At 38.6% G+C, this 22,183-nt stretch overlaps 2 protein-coding genes across 3 annotated transcripts in view; one reads left to right on the top strand and one right to left on the bottom strand.

Annotated features, from left to right (window-relative positions):
* The window catches only part of LOC105383557 (sodium/hydrogen exchanger 10), a 76,155-nt gene that overhangs the window by 36,880 nt on the left and 17,092 nt on the right, over positions 1–22,183 (bottom strand). The window contains 1 exon segment of the mRNA XM_048628131.1: positions 5,083–7,287. Within this exon segment, the coding sequence (XP_048484088.1) occupies positions 5,083–6,682 (1,600 nt within the window). The 5' untranslated portion in view covers positions 6,683–7,287.
* On the top strand, positions 16,579–19,887 carry LOC119691363. Of its 2 annotated transcripts, XM_048628130.1 has the most exons (4): positions 16,579–16,737; positions 18,050–18,381; positions 18,564–18,689; positions 19,497–19,887. In XM_048628130.1, coding segments are annotated over exons 2-4 (504 nt in total). In that variant the 5' UTR covers positions 16,579–16,737; positions 18,050–18,379; the 3' UTR covers positions 19,873–19,887. The 2 variants fall into 2 exon arrangements, with proteins under 2 accessions (XP_048484087.1, XP_048484086.1); XM_048628129.1 differs by lacking the exon at positions 16,579–16,737 and having other exon boundaries at positions 17,438–18,381.

The following is a 22,183-nucleotide window of genomic DNA, read 5'->3' as shown; positions in this document are numbered from 1 at the left end:
GTGCCAATGTTAAGCGTGCCCCTCCATGAAGAGTCAGTTCATGAGCTTGCTGTATAACTAGCTCGGTTAATCTCCCGCCATGTGGCAATATCATGGGATGTTTAGTTTCGCTAGGTAAGGCGGAAAACTGCAATCTTCCACCCACTCTCAGTACACCATTTTTATCCAAAAATGGGGATAAGTTTAATAATTTACTCTTGGAGTGCACCAATCCAGTTTTCAAGATCATCTCGATATCTTCTGCGAACGCGTCTCGCTGTACAGCTCTGATAATTACTTCAGTTGCGTAGTTCAGTTCCGATATAGATAAGTATTTATTGTAAGAGTCATTAGTTAATTGCTTCTCCCAACGTAATAAATAAGCAATTACTCGTGTTACATATTCGAGCCGACTATTGTTGTTTAGCAACGTCATCACTATGCACTCGCCGGCGCTTGTAGCTGCGGTGTCTGCACCTTTTGTCACAGTGCAAGTTTGTCGTAGGTCATGATCAGTTGAGTATGATTCATCGGTCTTTAAGTTGTCTGGACTCCATTTTTTCAGCCACTGTGGACCATTCCACCAGATTTTTTCTTCAACTAGCTGTTTCGGTGATAAACCGCGAGTTGCACAGTCAGCAGGGTTTTCTTTAGTATTCACATAACTCCACTTTGATGCCGGTACTAAGTTAGTTATCAGTATGCTTCGGTTAGCAACATATCTATCCCATCTTGTTTTATCTCCCTGAAGCCACGCTAAGACCACTTGTGAGTCAGTCCAGCAGTAGGTTTCCAGTTGAAGGTCAGTTAATGCCATCTGACATTTGTTCATCAGTTTAGCCAGTAATTGCGCACCACAAAGCTCTAATCTCGGTAATGTAGTTTTCTTTTTCGTAGGCGCGACTTTAGTTTTTGCTGTCATTAGTGTAATAACGGCTTCTCCGGTATCATTCGTCGCTTTACTGTATATGACGCAGGCGAACGCCTTTTCGCTTGCGTCGCAAAATCCATGCAACTCAGTCACATTGTTATAACAGCTGATCCACCTCGGTATTGTTACATCATTTATGTTTATTATTTCGCTTCGTATCAGTTCCCACTCTTTCGACGAGCTTTCGGAAACGTTTTCATCCCAGTTCAGTCTATCTAACCAAAGTTTTTGGAAGATTAGTTTTGCTTTGACGGTCATAGGTGATAACCATCCTAGCGGATCGTAGATTTTGCTGATGTTTGACAGTAGTACTCGTTTAGTGAGCCTTGACTTTTGCTGAGGTAATTGCCAATTGAAAACAAATACATCTTCCGTAGTATTCCAGCTGAGTCCCAAGGTTTTCATTGACTCGTCTTGTTTAAAATCGATCGTATTTTGTTGACGTTTATAACTGTCAGGTAAGCCTTCCAGGATCGATGCTTCGTTAGTTGCCCACTTTTTTAGTACAAAACCACCTTTCAGTAATAGGTTATAGAGCTCATTTTGTAGAATTTTTGCTTCTTCAATAGTATTTCGCCCAGATATGACGTCATCCATGTAAAATTCTGACATTACGGCTTTTCTTGCTTGAGGGTAAGCGTCTCCCTCGTCGATGGCCAGTTGTTTTAGCGTACGCATAGCCAAATATGGGGCAGATTTACTCCCATAAGATACAGTGCAGAGTTGCATTTCTCTCAGCTTATCAGTAGGTGTAAACCTCCAAACAATCTTTTGTAACTGCTGCTGATCTTCATGTATAAGTATGCCTCGATACATCTTCTCGATATCGGCGATAACAGCGTATCGGTAACTTCTCCATTTGATTATTAGAGTCAGTATGTCGTTTTGCAAGTTAGGCCCTTTTTCCATGAGGTCATTCAAACTGTACTTGCTGCTAGTTTTCATAGACGCATTGAATACAACTCGTAGTTTTGTTGACGTTGACGATTCCTTTATTACACCGTGGTGAGGTAGGTAAACTTGCAGTGTCATAGTATTCGGTTGATTGACCGCCGGTTTCATGTGACCCAGTTCAATGTATTCTTCGATGAATTGTTTGTACCGACTTGCCAATTTATCGCACCTTGCCATTCGTTTCTCTAGCTGGTGAAATTGACAGATAGCCTGAGGTTTTGAGCTTCCCAGTTTGGAGGCTATATCTTCCTTGAGAGGCATCTTAACGATGTACCTGCCATCTTCTTGCCGTTCAGTTGTTTCCGCGTAATACTTTTCACAGTACGCTTCAGAATCTGTGAGTTCGGTGTCCTTTGTTATTTCCTCTGATTCCCAGAATCTAGTTAACTCCTCTATCTCATTGAGGGTTACAAAGCACTTGAATGTTTTGGTGTTCCCGCAGAGAATCCAGCCCAACTTGGTCTGCTGCGCGACGGGAGAGTTTGAATCCTGCTTCAGCACTCCCTCCAGTATAATCTCGGAGTAAATATCCGCTCCGAGCAATAGATCAATAGGGCCAGGAGTGAAGTAATCGGGGTCAGCCAGTTTAATATTGTCTAGGTGCGTCCAGTTTGACGTGGTTAGTTTAGTGTTGGGTAAGTTATTAATCAGTTTGTTCATTATGAGCACCTTTGTAATAAATGTATAATCTGAATGTATTGATTTACACTCCAGTGTCAGTAAGCCTTTGCTGCTGCCCATTGCTGATCCAACTCCTGATACGACTGCGTTTCCCTTTTGCCTCGCCAGTCTGAGTCGCTGCGCCGCGTTCTCAGTGATCAGTGACACTTGAGATCCCTGATCCAGTAAGGCTCGCAATACTATATAGTTCCCATCAGTATTTTTAACCATAATTTTCACGGTGGTAAGTAAAACTTCTTCTTCCTCTTTTTTAACAAGGTTAGTATTTTTCTGGGGTGACCACGAAGGGGTTGATGTTGATTGTCCTTTGAAGTTAGTTTCGTGCAAAAATGTGTGGTGCGATTTGTTACACACTTTGCATTTTTTATTAGAATCGCATTGTTTACCGTAATGGTCGAATAAACAATTTCTGCACACTCGTAATTTCGTGACAGTTGCAATTCTGTTAGGCACGTTCGTGCTTAAGAATGTTGGACAATTCATGAGGACGTGATCTTTCTTGCATAGTGGACAGTTTTTAATAGAAACATGGAATGATTTGCTGCCTTTTTCCGCGTTCTTGAAGTTCGGCGCCTTGACCTCGTTATTCTTGTAATAACTTTTCACCGCTGGGTGATTAGTTTTGACGGTTTCTAAGGCCATGAATTTGGATTCTAGAAAGTTTAGTAACTCCTTTAGCACTGGAAACTCTCTCGGTTTTTGTAAGCCTTGCACGTAGTCATTGTAAGTGGCTGCATCCAGCTTCTGTGACAAGAGGTGAACCACTATCGGGTCCCAAGTCGAAGTATCCAATCCAATGTTCTTTAGCGCGTTCAAGGCTTCTAATGTCGTATCATGCATCCTTTTTATTTGATACGCATTCGGTTGCTGGACAATAGGTTGGTTTAACAGAGTATTGATGTATGATGAAAATAGCAGTCTCTTATTGTCAAACCGGTTTTGAATAATTTCCCAACAGCACTCGTAATTATCTGCTGACACAGTTAAATGCTGCACCAGTTTCTCAGCTTCACCCCTAAGTTTTGTCTTCAAATGCTGCATTTTCTGTGTTTTACTGATAAGGGGGTTGTTATGAATCGTTTCCATGAAGATATCTTTAAATGAAACCCACTGAGCGTACTCGCCAGAAAATTCCGGGATTTCTACTCTCGGCGTAGACTTCTCGTAGTGTAAGTTGGCCCACATCTTCTTGTTGATGACCTTGCGTAATTCTTCATAGAGATTCTCTAACCTGTTATACTCCTGCTCATATAATTCGTTAGATCCGTTGAGCCAGTTGTCCAATTCCCAATGAATTTTGTCAATAGCATTCCATTTCGTTTTTAGAATATTTAACCGATCTTCCAGGTCCCATTTTTCCTCGATGGTGTCGATGTTGACCTTGGTAGCGGCACGTTGAAAAGCTTTGAAATTACCTTGTTGTTGTTGTAACAAGACGCTCTTCCTGTCAGTTAAATCCGTATTTATCCCTCCAAATATGTCTTGCACTACGCCGAACGTCCCGGCTGACTCTCCTCTCTCTTCCTTAGACGTTCCAGCAGTCGGTTGTGGTTGAGTCTTCATTAGTTCAGCTACCCACTGCGCTTGTAAAGCCACCATCTGACTTTTAGCTCTAAGATATTTCTCCTGAGCTTTCACAAACACGTTGCTAGTAAAATAAGATAAGTTTTTCTCCTCACCCGCGTTCAGTAACTTGTCAGTTTCTGCAAATTGTTGCCAGTGCGTATCGAGAGCTTCGATTCTCTTCTTAAGATACTCCAGTGTTTTTCTTTCAGGAGCGTCCTTGCCGAAATTAACACATATCCTCTTGATGCTATCAAAGCAGTCCTCTTGACGCTTGATCAGTGCTTCGGTATTCATTGTGTTGAATGTCGAAGTTAGTTTTCTTGGTAAGTAGTTAGTTTTCTTGATAAGTAGTTAGTTTTCTTGATAAGTAGTTCGTTTTCTTGATAAGTAGTTAGTTTTCTTGATAAGTAGTTAGTTTTCTTGATAAGTAGTTAGTTTTCTTGATAAGTAGTTCGTTTTCTTGATAAGTAGTTAGTTTTCTTGATAAGTAGTTAGTTTTGCTGGTAAGTAGTTAGTTTTGCTGGTTGGTCGTCTACACGATTTGTTTTCGTGTCAGTTAAGATTAGCTGGTACAAACACGTTCAGGTATGTGCGATTTTCCTTGTCTCAATACTCTCGGGGAGGTCCGCTGGTGGAAGGCCGAGAATACCGATTCGCTACCGTCACAGATGCACTTCACTAATCACTTAGGCTCGAAGGACCATAAACATGTAGGGGCCGATGCGAGGTACCCGTCGACTCCAATCAGTAAAGTCAGTGAGGAGTTTAGTTCACAAAATATATTAAATAAGTATTACAGAAAGATGGACTGTAATGGTTCAGTTGTAAGTGACGACTGATCTAACTATGTAAGATCTAGGTTAAGTAAACTGCTGCGTAAGACAACATAACTCTAGGTATGTGAAAAGGCTGTAGCCTGTACAGGTAATTTAATTGTAACGTGACTTCTATAGATTAGTTGTAAACCTCACCTTTCTGAACGAGATTCCAATTCGCATCCGCTAAAAACTTATCCATCTTCAGCATGGATATACACCTGTCTCGGGTGATCATGATCCGGCGAACACAGTTTGTCATATTTGCTTTCTTCGCATAAGAAATTTCTGAGAGACCCAGAATTTTTAACACTTTCAGCATTGTTGTTGCATTTATTAGTAGGGATAGCATAACCACACCAGATATTTGTATGATGAAGATCTGAAGTAAAGAATTGATTGAGTTCAGTAAAAATACTGATTTAAGTCATAAATTATTCCATATTTAACTTGCCTCGCCAGCATCAGCGACTCCCGGTGTTTCTAATACAATTAGCGCCATAAACAACGAAAGAGGTCCTCTAAGACCACCCCAGACCAGTGACAGACTATGTTGCCATGTTATTTGGAAGCCAGCGAACTTGAGCACTGGCATAAGCGTGGCATATACCAACAAACGTGAAATGTACACAGTAGCGTATGTCACGAACACTACCGACAACTGGCGCACGGACAAAACCAAAGCAACTTTCTCAAAAATCACCACACCAGCCATGGTGAAAATTAATGTAGAAGCAATATTGTCCACAATGTTCCAAAACTCAGATACAATTTTTTCCACATCGCCAGATACTGTTGATTTAGTATTACTTATAATTACACCAGCTATGACGACACTCAAAATTCCCGACACGTAAAGGATTTTTTCTCCAATATAGTAAGTTAGATAAGCACTGACTAGTGTTATGCTAACAGCACTCAGTGTATCATAGTATGTTATTGATAGAAGTTTAGATGTAATTTTGCCGTTTAAGATTCCAAGTAGTATTCCTCCTCCAGCGTAACGCAGAAGCATTAGTGTGATCTGAGACGCACTGCTCAGCGCCGTAGACAAATATCCAAAAATGCAAGTAAATGCCATCATCAAAGCAGCATCACCAACCAATCGTTCCCCTAGAAGCAGAACACTCAAATATTTTCCCTTCGTCCTTTCTTGCAACTGTTTAATAACTTCTGTTGGCTGAATAGGGGAACATGCGACTCCGAAGAGAAGTCCTGTTGCGATATTCCAAGATGTCTCTATGACAAAGCAAGCCATAAATGCAATTATGATGGCAGACATCATAGTCCCAATTACAGCTATTACCAAAATGGATGGAAAGCTTTTCCAAAAAGGATGGGCGTCAACGCTGTAAGCCATATTGAATTCGACTATGGGAATGAACACTAAAAACAGGACTTCAACGTCTACGTAACAAATCGATATGATAGGTTTCAGACTAGGATAATGGCTGGCGCAGAATCCAGTAATTCCGCCGAGAGCAAACATAACCACTCTGTATGGAAGACACATGCTTGTACGGAGCATTACCGCTCTAATAAGGATACCAATGAGTAATGTCACAAATATGAATAAAAAACCTAACCCTGGCGGGTAACTTAAATATGGTCTCATCGGATCGTCAAACTCCACATCATCTAAGGATTCTGAATCGTTGTGTGTGACTTCACCACTGCTCTTGCCAATAGAGGCATTTTGGCAAAATGAATTATGCGTAGAACATAAAATTATAAGAAACAAGGACAAGGCGTACATTTTACATAACAGTTAAAAACAAGCCATCTAGATTGGTATGTTTTTAAACCGATCGATCTCAGAATAAAAACGGCCTCACTTATGACGACTCATGGATTCTTTGGTCTGGAGCGCAGACAAAAAACACTACGTGATCTAGAAAGAGCAAAACACTTAATACCTAGAACGATGCAACATTGCCTAGCTAGCCCATCATTGCTATTTTTTTTTAAACTGGCATATCTTCCACATACTATCAATGGCAATCCCTAAAGCATTGTATAAAAAAATTATTAAAACCACATAAAAAGTTCAAAAAATCCCAAATCCAAGAGATTACGACTCATTTTCGCTTTTAAGAAGTCGTTGTAAGGATTTAATTAGTAAATGTTATAACTCTGTTATCTGATGTTGAGAACTCACTACAGAATGGTAACATAAAGTCTTTCTGGTCTTACGTTAGATCTAAAAAAGCTAGCACTTCAATACCTCAGACCATGACCTTTGAAGGTGAGACTTCGTCTACTGGTGATGGGATATGTGAGTTGTTCTCTAGGTATTTCTCATCTGTCTTTGAACTGTCAACCAATTTTGATGATCACATTAATGACATAGATCCTAATCACCTGAGTAGTGAATTATTGGGAAGTCTATCCCACTCTGCGTTCGCTCCGCCGCCGCGCGCTTCGCGCGTCGTCGTCGCTCACTTGAGTGTGATAGCCTTCCCAATAATTCATTATGACACGGCGACAATGGATCAGACTGGGACGGAATGGGAGAGACTTCCCAATGTGTTTTTAATTTAAAGAACATGGCACGCACGGCTTTGGTCTTAATACAGAGTGGGATACACTTCCCAACGTTTTGATTATGAGGTTTAGTAATTTTTAGATACCTGCATTACATGCACACTACATATTTAATACACAATAGCAATGGAATTTCAGTAGGTACACAACACACACACACACACACAGTCTATTACATACATGACTCTAGTTGGTCAGTGTTGGCTGTGTGATGTTGAAGATTCCGGGTTAGAATCCCAGCCGGGGCAGATATTTGTTTATAACCAATAAGTGTTTGATCTCGGTGTTGGATGTTAAGTGAGAATTAAGTATGATGTTTGTGTTGTATGCCTATGAATAAGTGTTCTTGACGACCCTACATTCATAAAAAATACAACGTCTTAAGAATACAAATAATTAAATTAAGTCGGATGGCACAGTGGTTAGTAATTCTAACTGTTGTGTCGAGGGTCCTGGGTTTGGTCTCCGGCCGGGGTAAATATTTGTTTTAATCATAGATAAGTATTTATTCTCAGGTTTTGGATGTGTCGAAAAATGACAATAGGCTTGCCCGCTCTTACATTGGGTTTCTAAACATCTCTGCCTACTCATAAGGGGGTACAGTAGTAGAAGGCGTGTGTGTGTGTGTTTATGTGCATGTATATGTGTAAGTGGGTACTCAAGAAATCTTGAATGCGTAAAACACAAAAAATATATACCTACTCAGAGCAGAGATTACAATCTTATGATTAAGTAAAGATGACTGACGAATCTATTAAGTACCTACGTCACCTTTTCAGTTAAAACCATTTAGGCTATATACCTACATAATAATACTCAAAAATAAGTACTTTAAAACATGACCCTCCTTCTGACATAGTCAGGAATACACAGACTAGGTTCATTAGCATAAATTATGTTCCCTCATAGACCTATACTTACACAACTACACTCGCGAGCAACCAAATCGACTCAAGCCTTCACGGCGCACATATACATTGATTTTCCTAAAACGATAAATGGTAAATATAAAAGTGATATGTCATTCGAAAGCTGAAGAATTAGGCTTTCAATTAAGATCAATACCATAAAAAAAAACTAAGCGCAGATTTAATGACGCATTTTAATTGCCCGTCAGTGTTAATTACCTCATTAGGAATCCACGCCTTGCGCTACCTGATCCCGCTATAAAACCTTTCCACATCCGGTGTACCTTATCAGTCGCTTGTTGCAAGTTGACCGGTACACATCTCGTTGCATTGTATTCCTTGTTTTCGCAAACCCATGGATACCACACCAGAAGAAGCTGCTCAAGTTGTTGCCTTGCTGCAACAAGGGTTAAGTCAGCGAGCAGTCGCTGCCCAGCTCCACTTGAGCCAGTCTGCTGTATCCCGAGTATACAGACGGTTCCAAGAGACTGGTGCCTTCAATCGAAGACCAAGAACGGGCCGCCACCGCTGCACTTCAGAGAGAGACGACCGCTTCATTGTCTCAACCTCGCTGCGCAATCGACACCTTACGGGCGTTGATGTGCAGCAAGAACTGAGACGTGTACGACAAGTGGCTGTCAGCGAGTGGACAGTGAGAAGACGCTTGAAGGAAGCCAACTTGACACCAAAAAGACCTGCATCAGGCCCCAAATTGACTGCAGGCCACCGACAAGCGCGTCTTCAGTTTGCTCGAGAGCATCTCGATTGGAGCATTGCGCAATGGCGGTCGGTCCTGTTTACTGATGAGTGCAGAGTGTGTCTGCATGGCAGTGACAGGAGAGGCCGGGTCTACCGGCGTCCGGGGGAACGATTTGCCCAATGTTGTTTCGCTGAAACAGTAGCATATGGCGGCGGTTCCTGCATGATGTGGGCTGGTATTTCTCTAGAGGGAAAAACCGCACTTGTTTTCGTGCCTGGAGGCGGCCGAGGAGGCGGGTTAACAGCTGATCGGTACATCACCGACATTCTACTCGGTCATGTTGTGCCCTATGCAGAATTTGTCGGTGAAGACTTCGTGCTAATGCACGACAATGCCCGCTGCCACACGGCACGAGTCAGTCGGCAGTTTCTGAGAGAGAAGGAATTGCGCACGATGGACTGGCCTGCGCTCAGTCCTGACCTGAATCCCATCGAACACTTATGGGACGAGCTCAAAAGAAGAGTTCGGGCCAGGAATCCAGTCCCTGCAAGCGTGGACGAGCTGAAGACAGCTTTATTAGAGGAGTGGGACGGCATTCCTCAGGAAACTGTCAAAAAGTTGATAAGGTCTATGAGAAACAGGCTGCAGGCTGTAATTAGGGCAAGAGGGGGCAATACAAAGTATTGATTTAAATAAATAAATTTTTATCTTAACATTTTTTGTTTAATTTGTATAATACGATACCCATACCCTTTTTTCCTAAATTCCCGTTTTTCCTACAATTGCGTTCAGACATCATTTATTTCAAAAATGATGAATGGATTTCAATAATAATGATATCAAATTAAAGCTGACATCTTAAGCTTTTAAATGACATATCATTTTTATTATTTCTATTCATAATTTTACTTGTATTAATGTATGTTTGCGCCGTCAAGGCTTGAGTCGATTTGGTTGCTCGCGAGTGTAGTAACTTGAATATTAAATCGAATATAGAATATAGCTGCTCCCGCGAGCTTCGCTTCGCCTTAAAAAGTTTTCCCGTGGGAATTCCGGGATAAAAAGTAGCCTATCTTCTTTCTCAGGGTCTAGAACATATGTATACCAAATTTCATTCAAATCCGTTCAGTAGTTTTGGCGTGAAAGAGTAACAGACAGACAGCGCTTCGCTTCGCCTTAAAAAGTTTTCCCGTGGGAATTCCGGGATAATAAGTAGCCTATGTTCTTTCCCAGGGTCTAGACCGTATGTATACCAAATTTCATTCAAATCCGTTCAGTAGTTTTGGCGTGAAAAAGTAACAGACAGACAGCGCTTCGCTTCGCCTTAAAAAGTTTTCCCGTGGGAATTCCGGGATAAAAAGTAGCCTATGTTCTTTCCCAGGGTCTAGACCGTATGTATACCAAATTTCATTCAAATCTGTTCAGTAGTTTTGGCGTGAAAGAGTAACACATGGTGTGCTCACTCAGAAATAAATTATTTTTGTATGGAAAGTAGCGACGCCTGGCCGATGACAGACGAACTACATTACACCAGTGTTATTATTTTGACCTTTTAGTCATAATATGGTTTTCCATTACTGGCAATACTGAGCGAAGTGTCAAGTGTCCGTTTCAAACTTTCTGTCTAGTCTATGGTCCGTTTGCTTTGAAACTTTTCTCAATTTCACGTGGTAAACCGTAAAATATTTCAGAAAATATTTTCACCATTAGTATCGTCGAGTTGAGCTTTGGTTCCTCCGTGCTAGCGTGGGTTGAGGCATTCTTTCTTTGTGTGTGTTATTTTGAGATAGGACTCTAGTGCAGTTTTTTTTGTTGAGATAGGACTCTTGTGCAGTTTTTTTTGTTGAGATAAGACTCTTGTGCAGTTATTTTGTACTGTCTGTAAAAGTGAATGTTATAAAATGTCCTGTTGTGTACCTGGATGTAACGTGCGATTCACGGATGGTAGGTATTTTTTTTTGAGGTTATACACCTAAAGTGTACTAAGGTTATAGATATAGGGAAAACCATAAATTATCCGATTTTAGGGGAGGTATGGGAGAAAAGGGGAGGCAGGGGCTACCCAATGGTAAGGACTCCCCATCAAGCAAATAAATAGTTTCCAAGATATTGAATTCAAGGTTGAATTTCGAGGTTAGTACGTGGATTAGGAAGGCCGAGGTCCGAGTATTGTGGCGGTCCTTGCCAGAGGCCTCTAAGCAACAGTGAGCAATTATTGGCCGATGATGATGATGATATGGGTACAATAATTATATGTATAAGTAATAAGTTAGTATAACATTGTTTTGATTTCAGGGGTGCCTTTGCATCGTTTCCCAAATCCAAAGAAGGAAATTGAGCGTTTCCGTGTCTGGATATTAAGAGTTGGAGGAGACATAATTGGACTAACCAATGAAGTGATAGTCAAAAACCGAAGAGTTTGTCACCGACATTTTGAAGAAAGGTTTTTCTATCCCAAGAACCGATTGAGCAAATTGGCTATACCGACACTTGATCTCCCAATGCTACCTCGATCAGGTTAGTTCTAGCAAAGAAAAATTGATTTTCTTAATAATTCTATGTGACAGTACAAATATACGTATATATATACATAAATAGACGGCTGAATGGTGTAGTGGTTAGTGACCCTGACTACTGAGCCAATGGTCCCAGGTTCGATTCCCGGCCGAGGCAGATATTTTTTTAAACACTTGGGACTAACATAACACTCTGGCGAAAAGTGGGTGCAGCAATGCACCTCTGCCTACCCCACAAGGGAGTACATTAGTCGTGAGTGCTTGTTTTTTTTTTTTTACAAATATACCTAAGCAGGAACTGTTCTTTTTTGATGTTGGTGCGGTGACAAAGTAATCTGAAGAAATATGGCACCAACTTCAAAAAAGAACAGTTCCTGCTTAGTTATATTTGTACTGTCACATAGAATTGGTGTAAACCTTAAATTATTTCTTTCTTTTTAGTAATTTTTTTTTAATCATATTTTTCTATCATATTTTTTTTCTATAAGAACTGTATTTACGTTATAATTTTCATAAGAATCAGTTAATAGGTGCCGAAAATGTAAATTCATACCCTGTTTTTACCCCTTTACCCATCCTTGGGGGTGAAATAAAATTCTGAAAAAAAGGGACCACCCCTGAACTCAACCCAATACAACAAATAAAGAATTTTCAAAATCGGTCCATAAATGTAATTGGTTAACATACATACATAAAAAAAAACATACATACAGACGAATTGAGAACCTCCTCCTTTTTTCGAAGTCGGTTAAAAACAGATTAACTCACAGCAAGTAACATGGTGCATGACACACAGGAGGCATCAATCCTTGAAGATAAAATAATTTTTGTTTCAGGAGGTTCAACTAACTCCACAAGACCAGTGCCTGAGCCAATGGAGATAGAAGGAACGGCTAGTTCAACGTCGCTTGCTCCTTCAATACAATCACAAACTCAGTGTAAATATCTTATATGCCTTCTTTTTTTTTCTATGATCATGTGGCATCAATGTGTACAGTGCTTTAGGTAAATGTGACCCTTATGACGCACAAATTACGATTGGTAGATGAAATCGCCTTGAACACCAAACAATCTGATTGAACTAAGTTATGTTGCCAGGGAAAATGTCTGCCTATCAAGTTCACAACAAGTTATGTTTTATTAAAAAAATAAAACATCACTTCTTTGTCTTCTTCAGCCTATAGCAGTACACTGCTGGAGGTAGGCCTCTCCCAAACATTGAGTTGTAATTCAATGGCAAACATTTTGTAGTACTACTGCTATTTAAAAGGAGTTGTGTTAATTAGCACCCTTTAATTATTTTCTATCTCTAAATATCAAATAAATCCGTTTCAGGTGGTACTTCCTGCTCTACGAGTGCAGTGCCATCCTGCTCTACTAGTGCAGTAGATGTTTCCACCAAACATTTGATGCGAACACGAACCCTGCGTAAGTAATTAAATCATTTCCTTTTTACTTAGGATGCAGAAGTGATTGATATTTTTAATTAATGTGGTTTTTACGTTTCAGGTTCACAAATGTCGCAGGATGAAATAAAAATGGGTCGAACCATAAAAATGTTACAAAAAAAGATGCGGTATCTACTGACACAGCAAAAATCATACAAGAAGAGATTGTCAGTAGCCAAGGAAGTCATAAAATCGACTTCATTCGACAGTTTAACAAAAAAAATGACTAAAACGGCTAAAACATTTGTAGAAATGCAAATGACACAAGCTTCCAAACAGATGCGTGGAAGGCGGTTTACTCTAGAACAAAAAATATTGGCGCTGTCTGTATACAAGAGCAGCCCTAAGGCATATAGAGTGTTAAGCCAAATCTGTATTTTGCCAAAGCGCAAGACACTGCAATGTTTACTACAAAAGATCACGCTGACTCCGGGCATAAATAAAAAGATGTTTGATCATTTATCAAAAAGAGTCAAGAAAATGCCTGATAACCATAAATATTGTGCAATCATTTTCGATGAAATGGCAATATCTCCCCACCTGGATTTAGCTGAAGGCAAGATAGTAGGATTTGTTGATGATGGAGAAAAACGAGAACCAGTCATCGCTGATCATGTATTGGTATTTATGGTGAGAGGGGTCATAAAAAAATTTAAACAGCCAGTGCATTATAGTTTCTGTGCAGGAACTACTAAAACCCAAAATATAAAAAATATGTTGAAAAAAGTAATTGAAGAAGTGCAGGCGTGTGGACTTGAAGTAGTCGCCACAGTCTGTGACCAAGGGGCGACAAATATGGCTGCAATTAATGCACTGAAAACTGAAGCGCGAGCAAAAAACCTTCGCGCAGAAAAAGAACAGATCAATGATTCTTGTTTCGAGATCGGAGGAAAAACCATTGTCCCTTTATACGACCCACCTCACCTCATAAAAGGAGTGCGTAATAACTTCCTAACCAAAGATTTGGTTTATACAATGGACAATAAAAAATGTGTGGCCAAATGGCAACATATAATTGATTTATATCTACGAAGTCCAGGGTACAGGGGGGTGAGACTGATCCCGAAACTCACGGAGCACCATGTCATGCCACAACTCATACCAAAAATGAGAGTTAAATACAGCACGCAGGTGTTCAGTCATACAGTTGGAGTTGCCCTCGGATTCATGGCAGGTAGATAACATCATTTTTTAAATAATATTTCATTTTAACAACCGGATGGTGCAGTGGTCAGCAACTCTGACTCTTGTGCCAAAGGTCCCGGGTTCGATTCTTGGCAAGGGCACATATATTTGTTTAAAAACTAATATTTACAAACTAAAGTACCTTTATACCAATATCTGATTGTACTAACATGGTGTAAACAAATCCTATTTCATTTGCTTAGAGTGCAGTAAAACAAGTCCAAAGTATTGTATTGTAGTATTGTACCAAAGTAATGTACATTGTAGTAAAATCTATGTTTTAATCTTTTCAGAATCGGGAAAACTTCCGCTCTGCGCCAAGGAAACAGCGGACATCTTGATCTTATTTGATGATTTGTTCGATTCGGTAAACGGGAGTTACAGCAAAGTGCAAAGTGGAAAAATTTATAGGTCTGCTGTAACCCCCAAATCTCGGCATCACCAATTGTGGCGAGATAGCATTCCAGTCTTAAAATCAATGAAATACATCAACAAAGATGGAAAAACTGCTGTGGTGCCATCACTCTCTAGCTGGGTTAAAACCATTGAGGGGTTCCAATTGTTATGCCGGCACATGTTTCAATTGGGACAAACATCACTATTGCTCCGTCATTTCAATCAGGACCCCATTGAAAATTTCTTTGGTGCAATCCGAGCACACGGACTAAGCAACATAATGCCAACTGCTGCAGCCTTCCAGGCAGCATACAAAACACTGATGGTAAATAATATGTCGTCGGCACATTCAGTTGGGGCGAATTGTGAAAGGGACAAAAACAAATGTTTACAAAACTTAAAAAACATGATTGAAGAAGAGAAAGAAGAAAAACAAAAGGAACATGAATTAACCATGGAAGACTTGAATATAAGAAGAAATGATATTTTAACAAGCAATTCACCCCAAGATGTAGAGAGGCGTGCTGCTGTTGGATACTGCAGTGGATGGCTGGTACGAAATGCAAAAAAAAATGTTTATAAGGGTTGCTCCATATGCAAAAGCCAGCTAGAGAGTGAGGAGAAACAAAATTTCCATGAATTCATTAAAGTATCTGAATATGCAGGCAAAGACTGGCTGTGTTATCCCACAATGCAAGCTTTTACCATGTTTCTAGAAATAGAAAATATTGTAATGGATGTACTGAGTCGAAGAAGTCATGCAGACTGTATAGTAGATTATATAAAATTGATTGTCTCAGTGAATATTGATTTTAAATTTTTAAATTGTGACAGGCACAAAAATCTATTAGTAGATTATTTTATTAATAAAAATGTAACTTTCTGCATACAAAATTGGTGCAAAGAAATTAATAAAATTTTATGCGGCAAATGCCGTAACTTAGATGAAAATGATCCAATTAAGACAGCAGCTCAAAATCATTTTCTCAAAAACAAATTAAAGAAGAGAAAGAGAGCGTCTGGTATGAAAGTGAATGTTTGATTATTATTGTATGTATACATACTGTTGCAACAACCTGTATATATCCTACTAATATTATGTGTTCATCACGTCAAAACGGCAGAACCGATTGTAATGAAATTTGGTATGGAGTTAGCTGACACCTGTTATTTATAATAAGCTTCAAACAGAAATTACTCAAATGCCAGGGAATAAATTTACGTGTTACATTAAAGAGGAACTCTGTAAAAAAGGTTATTATAAAATTGATGATTACTTATTACAGGTAGTATACACGTTATATACTATTAAGCTTATATGGGATACCAACAATTTTTAAGTCTTTTTGTGTAAAGATGGATCAGGTTGGCACAGTTTATATGTTGAATATATTATATTAATTACTTAGTGTGTTTCTTATGTTTTGTAAATAAATAATGTGTACTAATGGATCTAACGAGTTTTATTTTGTCCGCATATCATAATCCAAAAGAATCTTGCAGGGGCTATATATTGTAGTAGGTCTATGTTTATACGTATATATACGAACGATGTAGTTCCAATTTCACCGGACAGGCGGAGCCACTTGTCATATGTTAAAAAAATATACCTATCTTACCACTCTTCTCCCGTTGTTAAATAGTACTCTTTGGAGTAACAGACAGACAGACAGACAGACAGACAGACAGACAGACAGACAGACACAGTTACTTTCGCATTTATAATATTAGTTAGGATTATCTATCATATACTGTACATAAAATAATTTAATAAAATGTGTTCAAGGGAACAAAAAGGTTTTTATTACCTAAGTCTGGAAAGTAGTGGGGAACCCAAGACATCTATTTTGCTAGTCTACCACCGTAACCACTAGACCAACGAAGCATTCAATATTATAATTTAGTTCCCATCAACACACAATTATTGTCAGCAGTTTTAATGTTAAATTGTGAAGCAGTGGCGGCGCGGCGGCATAAACTCTTATTACAAAAGTATGATATTTCATGGCGGCGGCGCCGACGACGGCGGCGGGGCGGCGGGGGAGGGGCTCACGTGTAAAATTTATGCATTGATATCAAGTTTACCCGTGTGACCTGAAAATCATGAACGTAAGGTAAGTATTTTTTATGACTAGCTGTTGCCCGCGTCTTTTAAAGTATGGAACCAAAAAACAAAAATAGGTTTAATTTCATTAAGTTCCCTTAAATGCAAATGAGAATTTTATTATTACTATAATGTGTACTAACTTTATGGTATAGTTTAATGATTGATAGTGTAGTCAAATGAATTAAATAGTAATAAAAATATTTACCTGCATAGTTACATGTAAAAAGCTTATTTCATTATTATTAATTTTATTACAAAACATTACATTGTCGAACCATAAGCCTTTATTCTACAGGGTGTTGCAAAATTGGTATACTAAGCCGAAACCTACATGTGCAGCATGGTATACCTAAGCCCAAAACTGAAATCAGAATTTGGAAATTCGCGAAAAAAAATATTCATTCTCCATAGTAAAAAGTCACGTGACCAACATAGTTTTTATGGAAAATTAATTTTTTTTTTCGCGAATTTCCAAATTCTGAAATCAGTTTCAGGCTTAGATATACCATGCTGCACATGTAGGTTTCGGCTTAATATACCCTTTTTGCAACACCCTGTAGAGGGCTAGGTGGATGCACCGGTTTACCTCAACTCGATCTATAAGTTTGTAATAAAACAATCAGATCAAAATAATATAATTAAACACTTATGTCTTGTACCTACCAATGTACTCCCATACGGCCCATGCGGGGTAGGAAGCCGGGGTGCATACGGTGAGCCTATTACCATTTTTCGGAAACATCCAAGACCCGATACAGCGAATCGAACCTGGGACCTTTGGCGCTTTAGTCAGTGAACTAACCGCTGCACCATTGTAACAAAACAACTATAATAATAAAACCAGATGGGTGTTTAATTAGCGGGTTAGGGAACGTGTTGATCTAAACTAACGGTTGTATCGAGAGGGGTTGGTTGGTAAATTAATATAAAATAGGTTCTTACTTCATTTAAGTATCAATCTATTCTGGAATGAGTATTATTTATGTACTATTTAATATATTTTTTATAACTATACAGCAATATTACATAAGCTCACGCGTTTCATTACTCTAGAGGGGTAGGCAACTAAGAAGATTTAACTGTTTGTCAATTTATGAGATTCAATCATCTTTCGTGGTTAGGACCGGAGGGTTACTTTTTTCATCAAAACCATACTTTGTACGTGCTTAAAATTTAGATGCGAACGTATGATACCTACAGCAGCCATGAGTGGTCCATTAAGCATTCCAAATAGAGTAAATTCTATACTGGTTTGACTAAATTACCAAATTATGAAATGAGGTGACACGTGTATAATTTTATTATTCCCCCACCACTAGGTAAGAATAAACGCTAGCAGAACCTAAAGCAATAAAGTTCAATATAGTGTGATTTTCTTTTTTGCACACGCATCAGTTTGCATTGTTATAAAACAGTAATTTACGCAATCATAGCGTTCATTTCTGCCTGCGCGCTTCAATCAAGCATCCATCCTGTTGCACCGTGTGTCGCTACCATACCCCGCCCCGCACCGCACCGCGCCCCCGCAGACCCCCGTGCCGTACCACTGCCGCCGCCGCCGCCGCCGCCCACCGCCCGCTGCCTCCGCGCCTAGCCAGCCTATAGTGCCGCCTGCATCAACTCAAGCAAACAAGCTCTATCTTTGTAAAATGTTAGTAAGTATTTTTTGGAACGTTTTTATTTTTTTTGAATGTTTAACTAGATCCCCATTCAAATTAAATTATAATGGATTCTGTTGTATTTATCTTGTAATTTAATGTCCTGTCATAATTTAATTACTTCATCATCAAGTCGTGGGAACCTACTTTAATACTTTTATTATTCACTTTTCAGGTCTGATTCTGAGTGCGAATCATTTGTTGCGCAAGACGCCGCCACCGCCGCAGCGAAGAAGAAGCCAGCAGCGAGCAAGAGGAAGTCGAGCGCAAGTGCAGCGAGTACCTCAAGCAGTACCAACAAGTAAGATCACTATATTATAATTTATTTACTAGAGTAGGTTATATTTTTTTTTATGAGAATTAAAATAATAATTAATAAGTATATCAACACGCAAATTTTACCTCAATCAATCAGTAATATTGATTTGCATTGATTCTAAGTTTAGCTAATTTCATACAGTTATGTTTTAAATCATTTAAACAGTAAAAAATTTTAATGATACGATAATAATAGGAGTTAATTCACATATTTTTATGACAACAATCACTTTTTCTATAGTTAAATAACATACCTACAGACGAATTGAGAGCCTCCTCCTTTTTGAAATCGGTTAAACACTATTTTAAATAAGAACTCAGTGCTGTGCTATCACAGCTTTTGCTAACACATTACTACTATATACTTATATATTTTTATTAAGAACTTGGACTAAATGATAACAGTTACGAAGACTTAAAATTCATAAATGAAATATATAAAATAAAGCTCAAATCTCGACCGGGGTAGATATTTGTTTGATAAGAATATTTGGTGCTCATGTCTTTGATAGTAAATATTTGTATTGTATGGTATTGATATATCCAACCCGCCTGCTAGGTGTGGAGATTATGCCCATAACCCTCCTGCAGTTATTTTTGTGTGTAATGAAATTGAGGACTGTTGAGATTCATTAGATATTTATTTATATATTGTTTACATAAGTAAGACATCATAAAATATAATTAAACTAAACAATCAAAAATACCTACTTCAAAAATGACTGTGATGTTTAATTTGTGTATTTAGCGAGCAAAGTAAATATATATACTTATATATTATTTTTTTCATGTCCCAGAAAAAAAAGAAAACTGTGGATGTGTTCGGACTCTGCAACGAGGACGAATACAACGAATGCGTGTTGCAGTCGAAGACTCTACCATCATTCGTTGTGAATCGCGTGGCCAACGGTAACCAGCGGCGGGTTGGCAGCACATCCGGCGAATTCTATGCGGAGCTGAAGGTCTACGCGCGCCACGACGCTGAGGAAGCTCCCAAGGACATCCGCTGGACAAAGGCCTTGCTCCGACTAAACTGCTACCTTGAAGAGGGCTCACCGCAGTGGAAGCTGTTGCATCGCTTCGTGAAAGAGGCCGGTACACTCTTCGAGGACTGTGTACCGTCATTTTATAACCCCGACTTGGTTAAAATTAAACAGGCCGACTGAGGCAATTTTACTATATATTTCCATATTTTTATTTTTCCTATTGGGTACTTATATGTGGTATTAAATATTATTTTGGTATTGGTATAATTACAGGTAAACGTAGTATTGGATATTATTTTGGTATTGGTATAGGTATAGGTACAGGTAAATAAAGCTACTGCTAATTTTTTAATTAGTCTGTGTATGTTACTTTGTAAATTCTGAGTTAGTATTGGTATAGGTATAGGTACAGGTAAATAAAGCTACAGCTAATTTTTTAATTAGTCTGTGTATGTTACTTTGTAAATTCTGAGTTAGTTAGGTACTAGGTAACTTCAATATTTTTGTCAGTCAATCTATCCCTAAGCTTGAAGTCTTCTTCAGTCTATAGAATTCCACTGCTGGACGTAGGACTTTTCGCATCCAATCTATTACCAGACACCTTTTGCAAGTAGTCATTCTTCGTCCTACACCTCGTTTGTCTAGTCGCGGTCTCCACTCCCGAACACGTTTACAGCTTTGAAGTTTTTTTTACAAATTTTATAGACACATATTTAGCGTGAAGGAAAATATCGTGAGGAGACCTGTGTGCATAATTAGATACCTCAAGACCACTTTAAATCAGACTCGGTGAGAGAAGGCTTTTGTCGTGCTTGGTGGCTTGGTGGTTTATAGTACCTATAAATTGCAATAATATATACCCATATAAGTACCTAATTTCTAGTTAGTTAATCAACAGATCGCAAAATGCCATTTTGCACTGTATGTACAGTAACTATTGACAAGAGGAAGTGGATTGGTCATTTGCGGAGTAATTCCCATAAGAAAAATAACATTGTTATTGCCGTGGAGGATGGAGTGCAAAAAATTTTGTCCGCATTCCGAGATAGAATAGCTACTTATAGAATTGTTGTGCCAGAAGGCAAAGAGCTTTACTCAACGTCTTTATTTTTCATCAATATAAGGAATAAACTAAAATCACTTTTAGATCAATCACTACAAAAACATACTAGTATCAAAGTAAACTTTGAACTTTTTTCAACATTCTTGATGATGAGCAATGATAATCAGGAGATAAAATCCTTTTCAACCAAAAATATTTCTCTCCATTTTAATTATGATTTTAATAAAATTTTCTCTGAAATAGAATCCGAACTGATGAAAAAAATGGAAGAGTTTCAGGAAAGGGACTCGGGCTGGACCTTTTTGAATAACTCACATTTTGAGATTAACATCAATAAATATCAACCACTCAGCGGGTCCAAGTACACAGCTTTACCTCGATTTATAAAGAACAAGAAAGCGTGTTTAAATATTCAAAACAATGATGAATACTGCTTCCTCTGGTGTGTTACAGCAGCCTTACACCCAACAAAGATCCACCCCGAACGGGTGTCTCCCTACCCTAATTTTCAGGATTTATTCAACACTGAAAACATGAATTTTCCTGTAAGTTTCGCAGATATCACCATATTTGAAAAAAATAATCCAAATATTACTGTCAACGTATATGGTTTGAGCGATGGTAAGTTTATTGAAGGACCATTATACAGATCAGAATCAATGAACAAAAAAGCTAGGCATATTAATTTATTGCTCGTTGAAAACGAGGATAAATCACATTACTGTTTGATTAAAAATCTACCCCGCCTTGTGAGAAGTCAAATCACTAAGCATCATGGAAATTTATTCTTTTGTGATACATGTTTGTCATTTTTCAAATTACAAGAAGACTTAACCAATCATGTTTGTGGAGAGACAGCCAATTTTTTACCCGAAAAAGGTTCTTTTCTCCAATTTAAAAAATTATGACAAGAAACAAGATGTACCCTATGTAATCTATGCAGACTTTGAGACAATGTTACAACCAGTGCATGGTTGCGAACCCAACCCTAATATTGCTAATACAACTGACCTGCACCATCATATACCGATTGCTTTTGGATATAATATAATTTGTTCAGTTGATGAAACCCAAAATCGCTACGTTTCTTACAGAGGTAGGGACTGTGTTTCAAAGTTTATTCAATCGCTACAAACTGATTGTAAAAAAATTCATGATTCGTTAAATACCAACAAACCAATGATTTTCACGGAGTCAGACGATCTGAATTTCCAAAAAGCAAAGCGCTGTCATATTTGTAACCATTTTCTATGGAATGATAAAGTTAGAGATCACTGTCACATCTCCTCACGCTACCGCGGCGCGGCTCATGCTCATTGTAATTTGCAATATAAATCACCTAATTTCATACCAATATTTTTTCATAACTTATCAGGATATGATTGTCATCTTTTCATCAAGGAACTTGGTGAACTTCCTGGAATGATA

This window comes from Plutella xylostella, chromosome 20 (assembly GCF_932276165.1).
Source record: "Plutella xylostella chromosome 20, ilPluXylo3.1, whole genome shotgun sequence".
NCBI lineage: Eukaryota > Metazoa > Arthropoda > Insecta > Lepidoptera > Plutellidae > Plutella > Plutella xylostella.
The sequence above is the reverse complement of the archived record's forward strand: the minus strand, read 5'-3'. Positions and strand labels throughout refer to the sequence as shown.